The sequence below is a fragment of the Schistocerca cancellata genome, chromosome 6 (assembly GCF_023864275.1).
Source record: "Schistocerca cancellata isolate TAMUIC-IGC-003103 chromosome 6, iqSchCanc2.1, whole genome shotgun sequence".
Taxonomy (NCBI): domain Eukaryota; kingdom Metazoa; phylum Arthropoda; class Insecta; order Orthoptera; family Acrididae; genus Schistocerca; species Schistocerca cancellata.
In genome coordinates this window covers 574,696,779-574,712,199 of record NC_064631.1, presented here as the reverse complement: position 1 = coordinate 574,712,199, position 15,421 = coordinate 574,696,779, and the positions used below count along the sequence as shown (strand labels likewise).

Sequence of the window (15,421 nt, the reverse complement as noted above, 5' to 3'; positions counted from 1 at the left end):
GTCTGAGATATGAATACCGTAAGGACGCCCAGAAAATGATGGAAAAGTTCAAAAATCACAAATTAAGATGATTCCGATAGTTACCCATATCTTCCAAAAATCCTTGTATTTTTTAACAATAAAAGAATATTGATTTCATATATATTCGTTAGTGATTTTTTTTCCTCCAGTAACTCTGTATGTCATAGACGATAAATCTATCCTTGTGCTGCCACCTGTCGTTTTCCGCCGTAGATAAATTGCGCGGGATAACTGGGCGGTACGAAGCGCTGATTATTTGGCTGGTTTTGATCTTCGCTTGTTGTGCCAATTGGTGTTCAATTATTGACATGGGGTAAGTTATAACAGTTCAGTTGTTTTTGTAGGGGGTTGTGTTGTGTTTTTTTTGTACCCATTTAGTGGGAATGTGAATGAAAATTAAGATTTTTGTTTACCTTTTAAAACATACTGTATAACTGTCCAATATTTTGTCGAGTTTACAGTAGGTGATGTACTTAATTATTTGTGTAACACCAAGATGTTTGTTGAGCGCGAAGGTTTGATGCGTGTGTTCGTAGTTGTATTTAGAGTTATATACCGAAACTGAGGAACAGTGCTTCTGTTCACGTGGATGAACAGGAACATACTGGTTACATTATCGTTATATATTCCTTAAAATCACACGCTTAGGGTAGTTGAAGAACTGGGCATCTGCGGCACACAGCCGTGACAAGATAGAAGATGTATCGTTTGAGGTGCCACCACGGTACTGTCATTTATTGTTGTTTACATATGTCATAGTACTGTTGACGTGGTGTTGTTTCACGTCGTGCTACCTATCTTCACGATTGATGTACACAACTGTTGCAGGAAGAGTTCTCCACGAACAGGCAATGTCATTCTCTTCCTTTCTCGAAAATCATCTAGTTTTTTCCTCAATCTGATGTGTTTGCTGGACCCTGTCAGGAAACTTCAACTGAGCCTCATCTAATGATCCTTTCAAGCTGTTGTTATTACTAAAAATGATTCTTTCGCACTTGCTGTGATGCTATAGCTGCGTCTTCATTTTCCACTTAGGTGTTGTTAAGCAGATGTTTACTGTCTAAGTATGTTTTTTGAAATTACCCATCCTCATATTCAGTACTTCCGTGGTAGCTGGTGTCATTTTTTGTTATCAGAATACCTTTAGGGCCATCTTTCTTTGTGACATCCACGTTGTTTTTTAAATAGTGTATGGTTTCAGTAATTCTTTGATTTATTAGTAGATCTAATCTTTAGCATTGGATACAAAAGTATCATAAGGGGATAAAAAAATATCATTCTTTCCAATATTAGCCCTTGCTGATCATGTGTCACAGTTTTTTTTTGACCACCACCCACTGACCCCCTCCCCCTCCACTGCCTTCCCCTGTCAATGGTGTTCAATTCAGTGTATGGACGTAATATACACATGATACTCGTAAAGGATTTTTCTGTTGTGCTGCAACATTGTTGAACTTTATTTACAGTTTTATTTACCCTGTAAAGAAAATATTAAATGTGGTACTAATTATGCCAAAAATTAGTGTAGAGCTGGAGTCAAAGATAATGTAAGTTTGTTAAAGCTACAAGTCCATAGCGTTTCTTGGGTTCACCAACTCTACACTAGTTGTCTTGTAGCCCAACCTTGACTGATGATACTGGTTTGTGTGTCATCTCAACTATGTTTCTTTTATTTTTATTTGCTAGACCTGTGTCTGACGAACATGGATTGTTCACTAGATATTGATGGCAATTTGAGAGAATTAATGAATCTACACTGTAAGTTGATCAGATTTCAAAGAAAGAGAGAGAGAGAGAGAGAGAGAGAGAGAGAGAGAGAGAGAGAGAGAGAGACAGACAATTGGACACTTGTGATTATACTCAACTTCATTTCTACCCTTGTGACAATGCAGATGCAGAAAAACCCATAGCAACAGTGTATCTTAATTTTGTGGGGGAAGGAAAATGTAGTTACATTTTGTGTTAGTAAAATTATTTTTTTCACAAATAAAGAAGACTAACATATACTTTGTCGTTACAATAGCCTGGATACATCTTCTGCAATGTTTAATCACCCACTCTTTTCAATAATTACAATTCATTAATCATAAAACTATGTAATATTACTGATCAGAAATCGAATACAAATTATACATTTCGCCTTAAGATTTACCTTTGCTATATTTATCAGAAGAATGGCTCAGTTCTGTGATTATAAAATTCTGTACAAGATAGAATGAAATCATTTCTCTCAGCAATAGCTTTCATTTTATCAAAACTAGAATTATTTTTTCATCGCGCCAGTACATGTTAATCAAACTGAAAACCATGTCGTGTACATTATTTGTACCTGGCAGACATGACTCAAAATTAACAATTTTCTGTACATGTTCCAAAGAAACATTACAAGTATCACATTTTGTAAATGTCTTTCATCTAGAGGCACTTTCTTCGTTACCTAGTCTTTGATGTGCTGTTTCATTATGTTCTTAGTGTGTTAAAACTCGTCAGATTATGAATTCTCCTTGAAAGCAGGCACAGGAATGCCAAATTAAGACAAAAACCTAATGGATCCTGAATGTCTGAATACTTACCTGAGGTCCACTTCTTGTATAATTCACGTAATCATTAAAAAAATGTCTGGAACGAGTTAAACATCTTTTCTGTAATAGTTCCTTCTTCCTCATGATGTTTCAACATTTATTTAACTGTTGTTATGTAACTGTTGGCCTTTCTAGAAATTAACTGTTGTATAAGGTTGTCAGTCAAATTAGAAGTACCAATGAGTGAGATACTTTGATTTTCAATTTTTTTTAATGGTAGCAACAAAAAATTCTAATTGGTCTGCTAAAAATCTCAACCATAATAGGAAAGAGATACTAAAGAAGAAATTTAGCAACATTTGCGAGCAGCTGTCAAGTAGCATAAAGTGTGACTTAAATCCTTCGAAAATATCTAGGACTCTCTGCAATACAGGAAACAGTGACAGGAAACTTGTTTTGATGTTGCTTGACAAGCACTTGTATTTAACACCAGTAAACTCGCAGAATTATTTTAAAATATTGTTTAAAACTGTACAAGTTTCAAAATATATGTAAATTAACAAGCCAGCTGCTGCTGATTTAAACATTGTTGTGCAAAACGTGAGGACCACAGCCAACACCAACCAGTGGTTTATTTAATTTTGCTTGATGTTTCTGTCAAATAATGTGTGTCCAATTACATTTGGCTCCCCCAAAATTGGTATTTGCATTGTCTGCAGAAAATTCAATTATTTTGTCAAAATTTTCTCAACAAACTGAATTTGTGTATCAGCTACTTCGTTTGGAACATTACAGTTATCCCAAATTTTGATCTTTATGCTGAAATTGGAAATTTAATATTGTACCACTAATTGAATCATTTGTACTGTTTTGTGATTTGATGTATCAGTCATTATAGACAAATATTTTGCTTTTTGTAATTCATTGGCTGTTTCTGTAAAAGCAAGGGGGGGCGAACATGTTAACAACTACTGCTTCACTTTTAGTTCTAGCACAACAATGTTTAGGTCTATTAAACAGCTGACAAGTAAAAAAGTGCAGTTATTTGACCAAAAACTATGATTATGAAAGCTGGCATGATGAGAAGATTGCACCTGCTGAGTATGTTCTAATTTGCACATGATCTAGATTTCTGTTCACGGCCTAAGATCAAATTGATACATCCAACAGACAGAATAACATCATCTACAAGTGCAAATAGTGATATGAATGCAGTACAACAAGCAAATGTCCTGTATGACTGTTTAATGTAAATAAGAAAATTGTATGTTGAATGCTACTTTCTTTCACCTTACTTTGCCTGATCTGGTGGCATTTACGATGTTTGTGTGGCAGTTCATTTGCATAGCTTCTGTAGTGTGCAGGCCATGCAAAACATCAGTTGACGTCTTAAGTTTACAGCTCTAGGACTGAACACGACAAGAACTAACTGCCGTCCACTGCTGATGTGGCTGTGAAATAATGATTAATGGGCTCTCTCTCTCCTTGGAGATTTATTTTTTTAGTATTTTGACTGTCAGCTGTCTCTTTCAATGTTGGCAGTGCAATTAAGTGGTCTGTTTTCTGATATTTGTTTTTTCTCTATTTCTCCACTCCCATCTTCGATAGTTCTAAATTCCAATGAGGATGGTCCTAGTGGAAATAATGGGCAAATCCTCACAAGGTTTTTGTGAATGAATGCAGGAATGCTTCATTGACTGCACACTACCAGCTATAAACATTGACACTTCCAGGCACTTTTTGTATCTTACGTGTCACATGTCTTGTAGTTTCATTCAGTGTGTTTTTATTGCAATTTACATTTAACAGAAATTGATAAAATAATGTGAAACCTATGAAGATAGAATACCCTCCAGTGCAGTAAGTAATTATTCGCTTAATTTAATTTCGGCCACTTTAATCATCTAGTTTATGTGGATATTGAGAAATCATGAAATACGTATGCAATTGGCCCTGTTTTTCAGCGTCCTCCGTGAAGCCAGCAGTTCACGAGAACAGAGAGCAAGCAGTGCCTGTGCTAGTGGGAGCAAACACCAGGCTTTGAATGGTGCCAGTTCCCCTAGTGGATCTGTGCTGTCTTTAAAAAATACTGCGGCCAAGAGAAAATCAGGTAACATAAAATCTTAGTTGGTAAAGTAATAGGAGTATTTCAGCATTCTTATTCTACTTCTTCCTGCTGCATTTAACTTGTGTAACTTGCGTGTATCTGCTTGTAACTGTATTTGTTTTTATAGCAACAAAATTGTAATTTAAATGGATAGATAAAAAATCTGCTCAAAGCAGGAGAACACAGAGACAAAAAGGTTTAACTTTTACAAGCTTTCGGAGCCAGTGGCTCCTTCTTCTGGCAGGAGAGTTGAAGGGCAAGGCAGACAGAAGAAGGAAAAGGACTAGAGAGGTTTAGGGAAAGGGGTACAGTTCAGAAAATTCATCCAGTACCCTGGGTCAGGGGAGATTTACCAGACAGGATAAGAAGGAAAGATTTTTTTTTCTTTCTTTCGTCTTTTTTCTTTCTTTTTTTTCCCCCTGGAAACTGGCAAATGAGGCATATAGGTCACAGATTAGTCGGGGTAAGTGCAAGAGATTGCTTTATTTGAAACTGCACAAGAGCCTGTTGCAGGTTAGGATTACATCCAGGAACACTGACTTTCAGTGGTAGGTCTTTGGGAGAAACTCAAAGGGACAAGCAGATTTCAAGGAACAGAATGTGGGACCTTAATTTTGATAGTGCAAAAGCAGGTTTTCGAAAAGAACAGATGCAATATATGATGGTATTCATCATGGCAAGAGAGGAGTGTTAGAAAGGATGGGAGTGGCAAAAATGAGAGGCAGAGGGTGAGAAAAAGATAGAAAAAACGGGAGAAAAGTAGGGAAAAAATTCGGAAGTCAGAAAGATTTGCATGAAAATCATGAAAACAGAAAATGGTTAGCAAGAGGCAATGAATAGGTGAGAATTTCTCACCAGATGAGTGGTCTGTATGATTAAAAAAATGATTGGAGAAAAAAAAAAGATAGGGAAAGTTGTGAAAGGGGGACAATTCTAAAAATTGGGGGGGGGGGGGGGGGGCTGGAAAAAGAAAATCATAGGAAATAATGTAAACTAGTTTGCTTGGCAAATAGTGATTTAGGAGATGACTGTAAAAATTGATCAGGGCCATTCGGTCAAAAACAAATGCACAAAAATGAGAAAGAATTGTGTATAAACAGGGTAAGTGGAGGGTAGGAAAGAAAATAGCTGCCAACTTTTTCAAATAAATCAGCGAAAGACCATCGGGAGAAGGCCCTGCAGTGTAGTGAACTGTAAGCTAATGTGTAAATAACAGTGGAATTGTTGTATGCAAATTCGCATAAACAATGAGCCCATCTATATGCACGAAAACCGGTACTAGAAAACGTGTAGAGGCACAGAGTTGATTAATCTGGGTGGTACAGATAAATAAATGATCAGACTATTAGCACAAAAGGGAGAAAACAGATGATAGTTTGAAGAAGATAGATAACAACAAAAGCTGACAAGGGAGTTATGTAAGAAAGTGCCATGGCCATACACATATAACAATTAAAATAATAAATTACTGCAATATAATGTAAATGGATAGATTAAAAATCTACCCACCAAGTGCTGGCAGGAGAGGGGGGAGGGAACCTCCCCCCCCCCCCCCCCCCACACACACACACACACGCACACAGGTTTACCTATTACAAGCTTTCTGAGCCAGTGGCTTCTTTCTCTGGCAAAGGAGCCACTTGCTCCTAAAGCTTGTAATAGTTAAACCGTGTGTGTGTGTGTGTGTGTTCTCCTGTTGCCGTATGGTGAGTAGATTTTTTTATCTATATTTGTTTTTAGTCATGCAACTAATTTTCTTGGTAAATAGAATTTTTAGCTGGATTGTGGAAAGAATGGGCACTTTGTTAAACTGACAAGGAGACAGATGGGCTGGCGTAGTACTTGCGTTCATGGGGTACAACTCTACTTTAAATGAGGAGAATGTGCACAAACACATTCTTTTGAAACCACAAGTTCCTTCCTTGGGGGAGAAAGAAGGAAAGGGTTCAGGAAGTAATTTTTTTTTAGGCGGGGGGCTTGAGCTATTGATTTGGCTCATGAGGTATAAGGGATTAAAGGCAAAGATAGAATTGTTTATCAGAAGGGACAATGAAATACAAAAGTAAGAATTGTGCCAGCTTCACTTCATAGGTAACAGAAGGGTGCAACAGAATGAGGATTGAAATAGATACAGGAATAAATAGCAGGTAAAGTTGGAAGGGAGGAATTGGGGACAGTGAGAATGAATGCAAATGTGAGATGATGATGATGATGATGATGATGGGATGAAATATTGTGTAGGAGTGCAGATTCCCATCATCAGAATTCATGGAAACAGTTGTTACGTATGAGGATCCATATATCTCGTGGTACTGTAGGTATTGAGGTTTTTCGAATTATAAGAAATAATCATAGTTGAGAAGGTTTGTCTACTAGTTATGTGTTAGTTCAGAGGTGACTGTACAATCTGATGCGAGGGGTACACAGTTTGCCACAGTGATGACAGGTGGAGCAGATTCTGTCCTTCCATTTTGTCGTGTCATTTTCTTTTCTGTGCTGCCTGTTATGTGTTGCTGTTTGTCAGCTATTTTCAAAATGAAGTGCCCATGGTAGACTACTGTCCGCCGCTCGTGGTCTCGCGGTAGTGTTCTCGCTTCCCGAGCACGGGGTCCCGGGTTCGATTCCCGGCGGGGTCAGGGATTTTCACCTGCCTCGAGATGACTGGGTGTTTGTGTTGTCCTCATCATTTCATCATCATCCAGGAAAGTGGCGAAGTTGGACTGAGCAAAGATTGGATAATTGTACGGGCGCTGATAACCACGCAGTTGAGTGCCCCACAAACCAAACATCATCATCATCATCATGGTAGACTACTGATCTCCAATATGAACAATTGAGGGCTGAGGTCTCCCAATTAACATTAATGTGACAAATCTCTACAGTAGACTTGATCACTCTTAAATCGTTTCATTTAACCTTCAACACATCCATATTATATGCAGAGTAAGGAATAACTGGTGATATTGTTTCAGCTTGTTAAGGTACTGTTTGCAGCATGTCCAGGACTTGGATGAATAAAGCTGGGTGGAAATTACAACTAATTGTGTGTGAAGATCTTTGTTGCAGCATTGACATTTCAGATTTCAACACTTGAGGTCTTAGTCTGGAAAAGCTGACTCCATCGACGGTGACACTGATATTGTCTTACTGCCCCCCCCCCCCCACCCCCACCCCCCCACCCCCTCCCCCGCTCTCCCCACCCACTCCCTGAGGACTTGCATCTCTTCTGTGATTACTTGCTTGGCCACCACGAGGCCCCAGACTTTGCATCATTAATTCCCATTCAGTGCTGCTAGTGTATCCTTCTACTGTTCTTTTTTTTCCCCCTCTACCTTTCCATTGGATGATCTTGGCACTGATTGTGCTTGGGTGCGGCTTGTGATTTTGGATACTTGTTTTCTTTCCTTCCAGCATTCTACTACTTCTCATTCTTAACTAATGACCTCTTTTTTGGTCTGACTTGTTGCTTCTTTTGCAAATTTTACAGAAGTGTTGATTGTGCAGGGAAGGTCGCCCACCATGGCGTAATATTCCACCTTTTGTGCCTTTCTCTCTTTGCAGCCTTCCTTTCAGGTAATACATCCAAAACCAAAGATGGTAGCCATTCTGTTGCACTTGGGGCACGGGTTGTCAGGTTCCTGACTTGGTGGTTATGTGTTCTGGGGTGTAGCTGTTATGCACATACTGAGGAATTAATAAAATGTTATTTCAGAAACTTTTCACATTTGTGTTAAAAAATGTTCAGCAAAAGGCTATGGGCCCAGGCACCGGTGTGAAAGTAAGGTTTTATAAATGTTAAAAATCAGTCATGTGTGGAAACACCGAGCTGGTTTGGAAGTTACACATGTGCCGATCATTCATTTTTTGCTGATTGATCATCGTGTATGCAGACTGCTGTTTTTTCCACTCGGAGCTAAATATGAGTGTTACAGTCCCAACTGGATTGCAGTGGTTGAAAAGTTGATTGGGCGTGAAAATTATTGGACAACGAAATTTGCCATGAAGGTGTAGTTAGTCCATGATGAACTGTGGGAGTGTTTGAAAACCATGCTTCGGATTCTACAAGATGGGACAGTTATTGAAAGAGAGACAAAAGGCACATTCCTGGATTATACTTTTTGTGAACAAGGTAAATTATTCCCATATAAGGGGGACAAATACGGCAGCAGAAGCCTGGACGGCCTTGGAAAAAATGTTTGAAGACTCAGGACTCACATGTACAGTGGGCTTGATTAGATCACAATCAAATTAGATAAATGCAAGTTGGTGGGCGACTACTGTGATTGAATAACAATGACCATCTTTAAATTAAATTAAATGAAGCTTCCGGTGAGTGAAGTGTGGATTGGCACTTTTCTCCTGGCTGTATTACCTGATCATTATTAGCCTATGATTGTGACACTTGAAAACAGTGGCACATGTACCGCGGAAGATTCTATTAAAGGGAAACTTCTACAAGTCGTTAAACCCAAAGACGTGAATGAAAATGAAGAATCTGCTTTATATACAGATAAGCAGAGGCCTACAATATATTGTTGTAGCAGGGTGGAAAAGGAGGAAGCTGGTCAAAAAATAACAGTGACGGATATGTATTTAGGAAACAGTCACAACAATAGAAAGCTTTTTAGCAGCTGATGTTAAACAGTCTCATGTAAAGGATATAAATCGGTATTTAGATTCTTGTGACTGGACTTGCATCACTAATGATGAAAGGAAGCTTCATAATGTCAAGCCATGTAATAGTTCAGTGTGGGAGGTGATGGCTTAGTATCAGAGACAACTGAAAGCGTTGATCTGGTCTTCTATTCTGGTTTTAAAACAATAGGAGTGGAAGCATGTGACGTCATTCAAATCCCAAACTGTCTGTAAATTTGCTCTCAGTCAGTAAAATTGTAAGCAAAGGGCATAAAGTGACTTCTAAGAAAAAAAGGGGATTCATCTACAATTCAGAACGTGAACTAATTGTCAAAGCAATACCTAAGACAGGGTGTATATGATGCGGGAGATCTGGGAAAAATGCGGGAATTTTTTTCATCAGGGAGAAAATGGTGAAAAACACAGGAATTTTTTAGAATTCCAGGAATTTATCATTGTTTTAGTTTTAAGTTAAATTTTTGTAATTTTGACTGGTAAGAACCGATACTCTTAAGAAAGGATATTACTGCATCCTGCTACTGCAGAATAATACTGCAGCAATAAAACATGAACAAGAGGGAAAAAAAGGAAAACAAAAGTTAAGTTGCAAAAGAAATGCGCCATATACAACAACAAAACACAGTGCTCATACAAGCGTCTGCCAACAGCAAGATGTGTCGGAGGCTTTAGGAAGACTTGTAATACTTCAGAACAGCAACTTGCGTCCGATGAGTGGGACGTCACAAAGGTTTACATTAGATTCGTTTGAGTGGTTGCAAGTGGGCTCATGCGCATGCACAGTTCAGTCGTGTATGAGTAGTACCTTCTCCCGGTTCTGGCTACAGAAGTGTGCCTGTTGGCTGTATAAGCAGTAGCAGGAAGCAGCTAGATGCTACCCGAAAAAATTTTATTGGCATGAAAGAGCTACCAGAGTCGTGCAAGTGCAACAGGCCTGGATCTAGGGGCAGGGGGCAAACCAGAGTATCTGCCCCAGGTGGCAGTTTCGGGGGGGGGGGGGGGGGGGCACCAAATTCATATTGTTGAGGAAAAAAAACCTTATTTCACACAGTGCCTAGCATCCAGTGCACATTGCTATATCGATTATTCATATGATTTTGACATGCCTCCCATTTGTTTGTTTAACATTGCTGAACACCCTCTAAGTTGATTTCTGAACGAATCATAAATTAATTCTTGGAAGCACGCGTATTCTACGTGATGTTTCTGCCAGGGGAATCCCCATTGCATCTAGAAATATTCTTTCCTACAGACAAAAGGGGATGGGACTATACGAGCTGAGCAGAATAAAGCCAAATGGGTGAATGCCATTTGCTATTTGTGTAAGAGGTTGATTAGGTAAGCGAATGATCAGCATTGTTATAATTGCTAGCGAAATCCGTAGATTCAGACTACCAGAGTGGAAATAAAAAACTAACAGGAATAACACGTGAGAAAGATTATGTATTATATTCTTGGTGTAGCCAAGAAATTGAAATTCTGACAGAAAATTTTTGACCAGATTGCGACACTAGTAATGGACAGTTGTACAGCCCCTGGCTAGCAGCCGCTTAAGTTCTATTCTGGGAATAGTGCGGAAAACGTGTTGTACGAACACGTAATAATGTGTAACTGGAGACTAAATGTGGGATAACTAAACTGGTGATTGTGGCAGGGTTAGTGAAGTTAATCAGAGAAAAGTTTTGACACTGGCTGGAAGAGATACAGTATTAGTGGTGACAAGATTGTTTTTAGAACAAGGAAGGAGAAGAAATGAGGACATCAGACAAATTATGGAAGAATATGATGATTCCAAATTTATATAAAAATTTTGTACTACTACTACTTTTCGATCTCGTGCCTGAGAAGCTGGAGCATATGAATGAAATGTGAAACTATTTCCTACATAAAGCTTTTTTGCTTGTAGTAGGCGTAACAGGCATTTGATATCGGTACTTCGTGTGTTATATTCTACCGAGTTATAAAAATTACCATTAGTGCCCAAACAGTCTCGTTTATTTGGTGTGTTACAATTGCTGCAATATTAGACAGGTCTATTTCGTTTTATCTTGCAGACAGTGACAAAATACATGTAATGAGATCAAGAAACCACACCAGTCTTGGGTACTATTTCAGGGTGTATACGACCTGGGAGATCCAGGAAAAATCCGGGAACTTTTTTATTTGGGAGAAAACCGGGAAAAACCCGGGAATTTTTTAGAATTCCAGGAATTTTTCATTGTTTTTGTTTTCAGTTACATTTGTAATTTTGACTTGTAACAACCGATACTCTAACAAAGCATATTACTGTATCCCACTACTGCAGAATAATACTGCAGCAATAAAACATGAACGAGAGAGAAAATGAAAATAAAACTTAAATTGCAAAGGAAATGCACCGTATACAACAACAAAACACAGTGCTCATACAAGAGTCTGCAATGCTTCGTAGCAACAAATTGCCTCCGATGAGCGTGACATCACAACTTTCTACATTAGCGGGCGCCTCTCTCTAGTATTACCCCGATTCGGAAATATTGTAGATCCTGGGCTGATCCGCATAGCAGTCTGAGTTATAGCAGGGAAGTGGGTAGTCTCCATGTGCCTCATGTTTACATTTAGTGATTTTGCTGTTTCCTTTTCGTTTACTGCTTTCACGTCAAATGAAAACAAAACTTATTTCTGTGGCCGGGAGCTATCAAGTGGATTAAAAGACATTCACATAATTACAGAAGGCAAAAATATGTTACTAGTTTCAGATTTTCTTTTATTTCCACTCTTCGGATGGTCGAGCATTAATCGCCTTGCAGAACAATGAAGCTATTTTTGTCGGTTTGCTAAAGAAATTTCCTTTTATTAATCTTTTCTGCTGAGGCAGTCAGTATATTCGAAACAAAGAGTTTAATTCCACACTTTTTGCTGCATTTAAAGGGCACGTTTTCATCTTCCAACAGATATGGCATTATGTCACAATAAAGAACCAAACATAACACAGTATTGGTACTCCAAGTCAATTTACATCCCAAAAACCACATTGAAAAGCTTAATATCCAGGTCGAGGCCTACTTCATTGGGAATTTGGACATAAAATTGTGCACTTTAAATCTGCACATTTTAAATGTAAGATCTTTTAATGTTTTACATGTACGAACATATGGGCCTCTTAAGTCATCATAGCTATGAAAGTCTGATGGCGCCTGTTATCTGGCGCTCTCTGGCAACTGCTGAAACGAACCTATTTCTAACAGGTCGCAGGAAAATACTGTGAATGGTGGTTTGAAAAGCGTTACTTTCAAAGTAAATTTCCTTTTACGCAAGTTGAACTATGTGCGAGAATGTACGGTGAATTTTTTAAATCGCAGAGCGTTTGACTCTCATTTAAAAATCAACTCTTTGATGATGTGCCATTTAGAAGAATTTCGAGCTCAGAAGACCAGACATTTGTCATTATTAAAAATTTTACTGGCTTATTTGTGTGATATGTTTTAAAGTGTAATACACACATAAAAGACCAACATTATATGTGAAATCTTAGCTTCCCTTGCAGCGTGTTAGGCACCAATATTATATGTGAAAGCTTTTCTTTTCTTGTAGCAACACTATGTATATTAATTTAAACCATTAACTGTTGCTGTTTGTGTGTTTGTGTTACTTAATGGTGATGTTGCTATTGGCCGACTACATCACGTGTCCTAAGCTCTGAATACCTGCTTTCATTGGCTGGCGAGATCACCTGACATGACCTATGACTGGCTTACAAAAGCGCATCACAATCTTAATTTCAATGCTGTGGAAAGTAACTTGTGGTGTTTGGTGGAATTGGAATTTATACTTTTGTAATACAAAATATGCAGCGTACATGTTGCTGCACATCAAAGATCTTTCCATAACAGGTTTTTTTCCCCTGAGATTCGTTTCTAAAGCACCGTAAAATTCTACGCCCCTGTATAAAAACATAACCATTCAAAGAATTGATAAGTTATACAGTTCTGAGAGAAAATAGACCGTCAGTTAACAGGGAGAAAGTGTGTCTTCACCTGGGAGAAATTGTATTTTTAACCAGGAAATCTGGGATTTATTTTTTTCCTTGTCTGTGTATACACCATGTATCTGTACGAACAGATTTTTCAGTATTAGACAATGATATTTTGACTTTTCATGTAGCAAAACATTTGACAAACTTTGATGAGGTCATAGATCCTTTCCCAAAAAGGAAAGCACGCCATGTAAAACTGTAGCAAGATTATAGAGAGAAAAATGCTTGGACTTATGGATTGAAGAAATGTGTACTGTTTTGCTTGCCTCCTATATTTAATTTTATGCCACAAAAAACAGCATGCTATTAGTTAATAGGCAATTAAGAGTGCAAATTTTCTGTAGAGTTCTTGCTGTCACAGTTACAAATAACCCCATCCAGTATTGATTGCGAGATTTTTAAAGAGGGGCTAGATGGTAGACCGGCTGATTAGGAGCAGGAGAGGCACCACAGGACATTTTAATTTCCACTGTGCTGAATATAGTCTGATGGAATTCATTACAAGATATACACATTGAATGCCACAGAGCGGTACACAGTGATGTGCGATAGAAGATTGCTGTTTGAAGAAGCATGGCACTGCATTTTGGCACACTTAAGACTGAATAACATGTCTTATATTTCTTCGAAAATATGTTTTATGTATCAGACTCTTCGGAAAAATGTGCGCTACAAAATGAACATATTTTTTGAAAACTTGATTGTTTTTGAAATTAAAATGCTCAAGGGGGTGGAGTGGAAATCTAGAATTGTTCTTGCTCAGAAACATCATAGATCTGTGCCAAATGCTTAGAGCAGTCTGAGTTGTAGTGGGGAGGTGGGTAGTTTCCACGTGACCCGTGTTTACGTGTAGTGATTTTGCTGTTTCTTCTTCATTTGCTGCTCTCGCGTCAAATGAAAACACAACGGGTTTCTATGGTCAGAAGCTGTCGAGTGAATTAAAATACATTCACATAATTACAGAAGGATAAAACATGTTAACTAGTTTTAGATTTTATTTTATTTCCACCTTTTGACAGTCAAGCGTTAATCGCCTCGTAGAACAATGAAGTAATTTTTGTCAGTTTGCTAAAGAAATTTGGCTTTTTTATTAATCTTTTCCACTGAGGCAGTCAATTAATTTGAAATGAAGTGTCTAATTCCACAGTATTGACTAGTTCCAACTGTAATTTGCATCTTGAAAACCACATTGAAAAGCTTAATATCAGGTTGAGGCCTACTTCATTGGGAATCTGGACATAAGAATGTGCACTTGGCGCGCTCTGGCAACTGCTGAAATACGAACCTATTTCTAACAGGTAGTGGGAAAATATTGTGAATGGTGGTTTACTTTCAAAGTAAATTTCCTTTTATTCAAGCTGAATTATGTGCGAGAATGTATGATGAATTTCTTAACTCCCACAGTTTTTGACTCTCTTTTAAAAAATCAACTCTTTAAGTGTGACCATTTAGAAGAATTTCGAGCCCAGATCATTGGACATTTATGATGTTATTAAAAATTTTAGTGGCGCATTTGTCAGATGAATTTTAAAAGTGTAACATGCGCTAAGTACATTGTTATATGTGAAAGCTTAGCTCCTCTTGTAGCTTATTAATCTTAGAGACCAATATTATATGTGAAAGCTTTTCTTTTCTTGTTGCAACATTTTATATATTAATTTAAACCTTTAACTTTTCCTATCTGTGTGTTTGCGCTACTTAACATTGATGTTGCTATTGGCTGATGACATCACGTGTCCTATGCTCTGAATATCAGCTGTCAATGCTGGCAAGGTCATGTGGTGTTAGCTATGACTGGCTTACAAAAGCGCATCACAATCTCGATTTCAATGCTTTGGAAATTAAAGTGTGGTGTTTGGTGGAATTCCAATTTAAACTTTTGTTATACGAAAATATGCAGTGTACAAGATAAAAATGTTCAACAAGGTGTTAAAACTATTGAAATATAAAACTGAATGAAAAGTCCAATACTGTGCTGCAGGTGTAATTACTTAAGTCAATTAAAGAACCACACAGCTGGTCTCACAATTTTTAATTACATCTTCTCATGTATATCTGTACAGAAAAATTTTAAATTAATGCTTTGATAATGGGGAAATGAAG

The 15,421-nt window shown here is 37.9% G+C and overlaps 1 protein-coding gene across 1 annotated transcript in view; it reads left to right on the top strand.

Annotated features, from left to right (window-relative positions):
* The first annotated feature begins 201 nt into the window (after positions 1-201).
* LOC126191247 (DNA (cytosine-5)-methyltransferase 1-like) overlaps positions 202-15,421 on the top strand; it is a 253,242-nt gene continuing 238,022 nt past the window's right edge. Inside the window, exons 1-2 of the mRNA XM_049932057.1 lie at positions 202-334; positions 4,508-4,653. Of these exons, the coding sequence (XP_049788014.1) occupies positions 330-334; positions 4,508-4,653 (151 nt within the window). The 5' untranslated portion in view covers positions 202-329. The remainder of the gene's footprint in view (positions 335-4,507; positions 4,654-15,421) is intronic.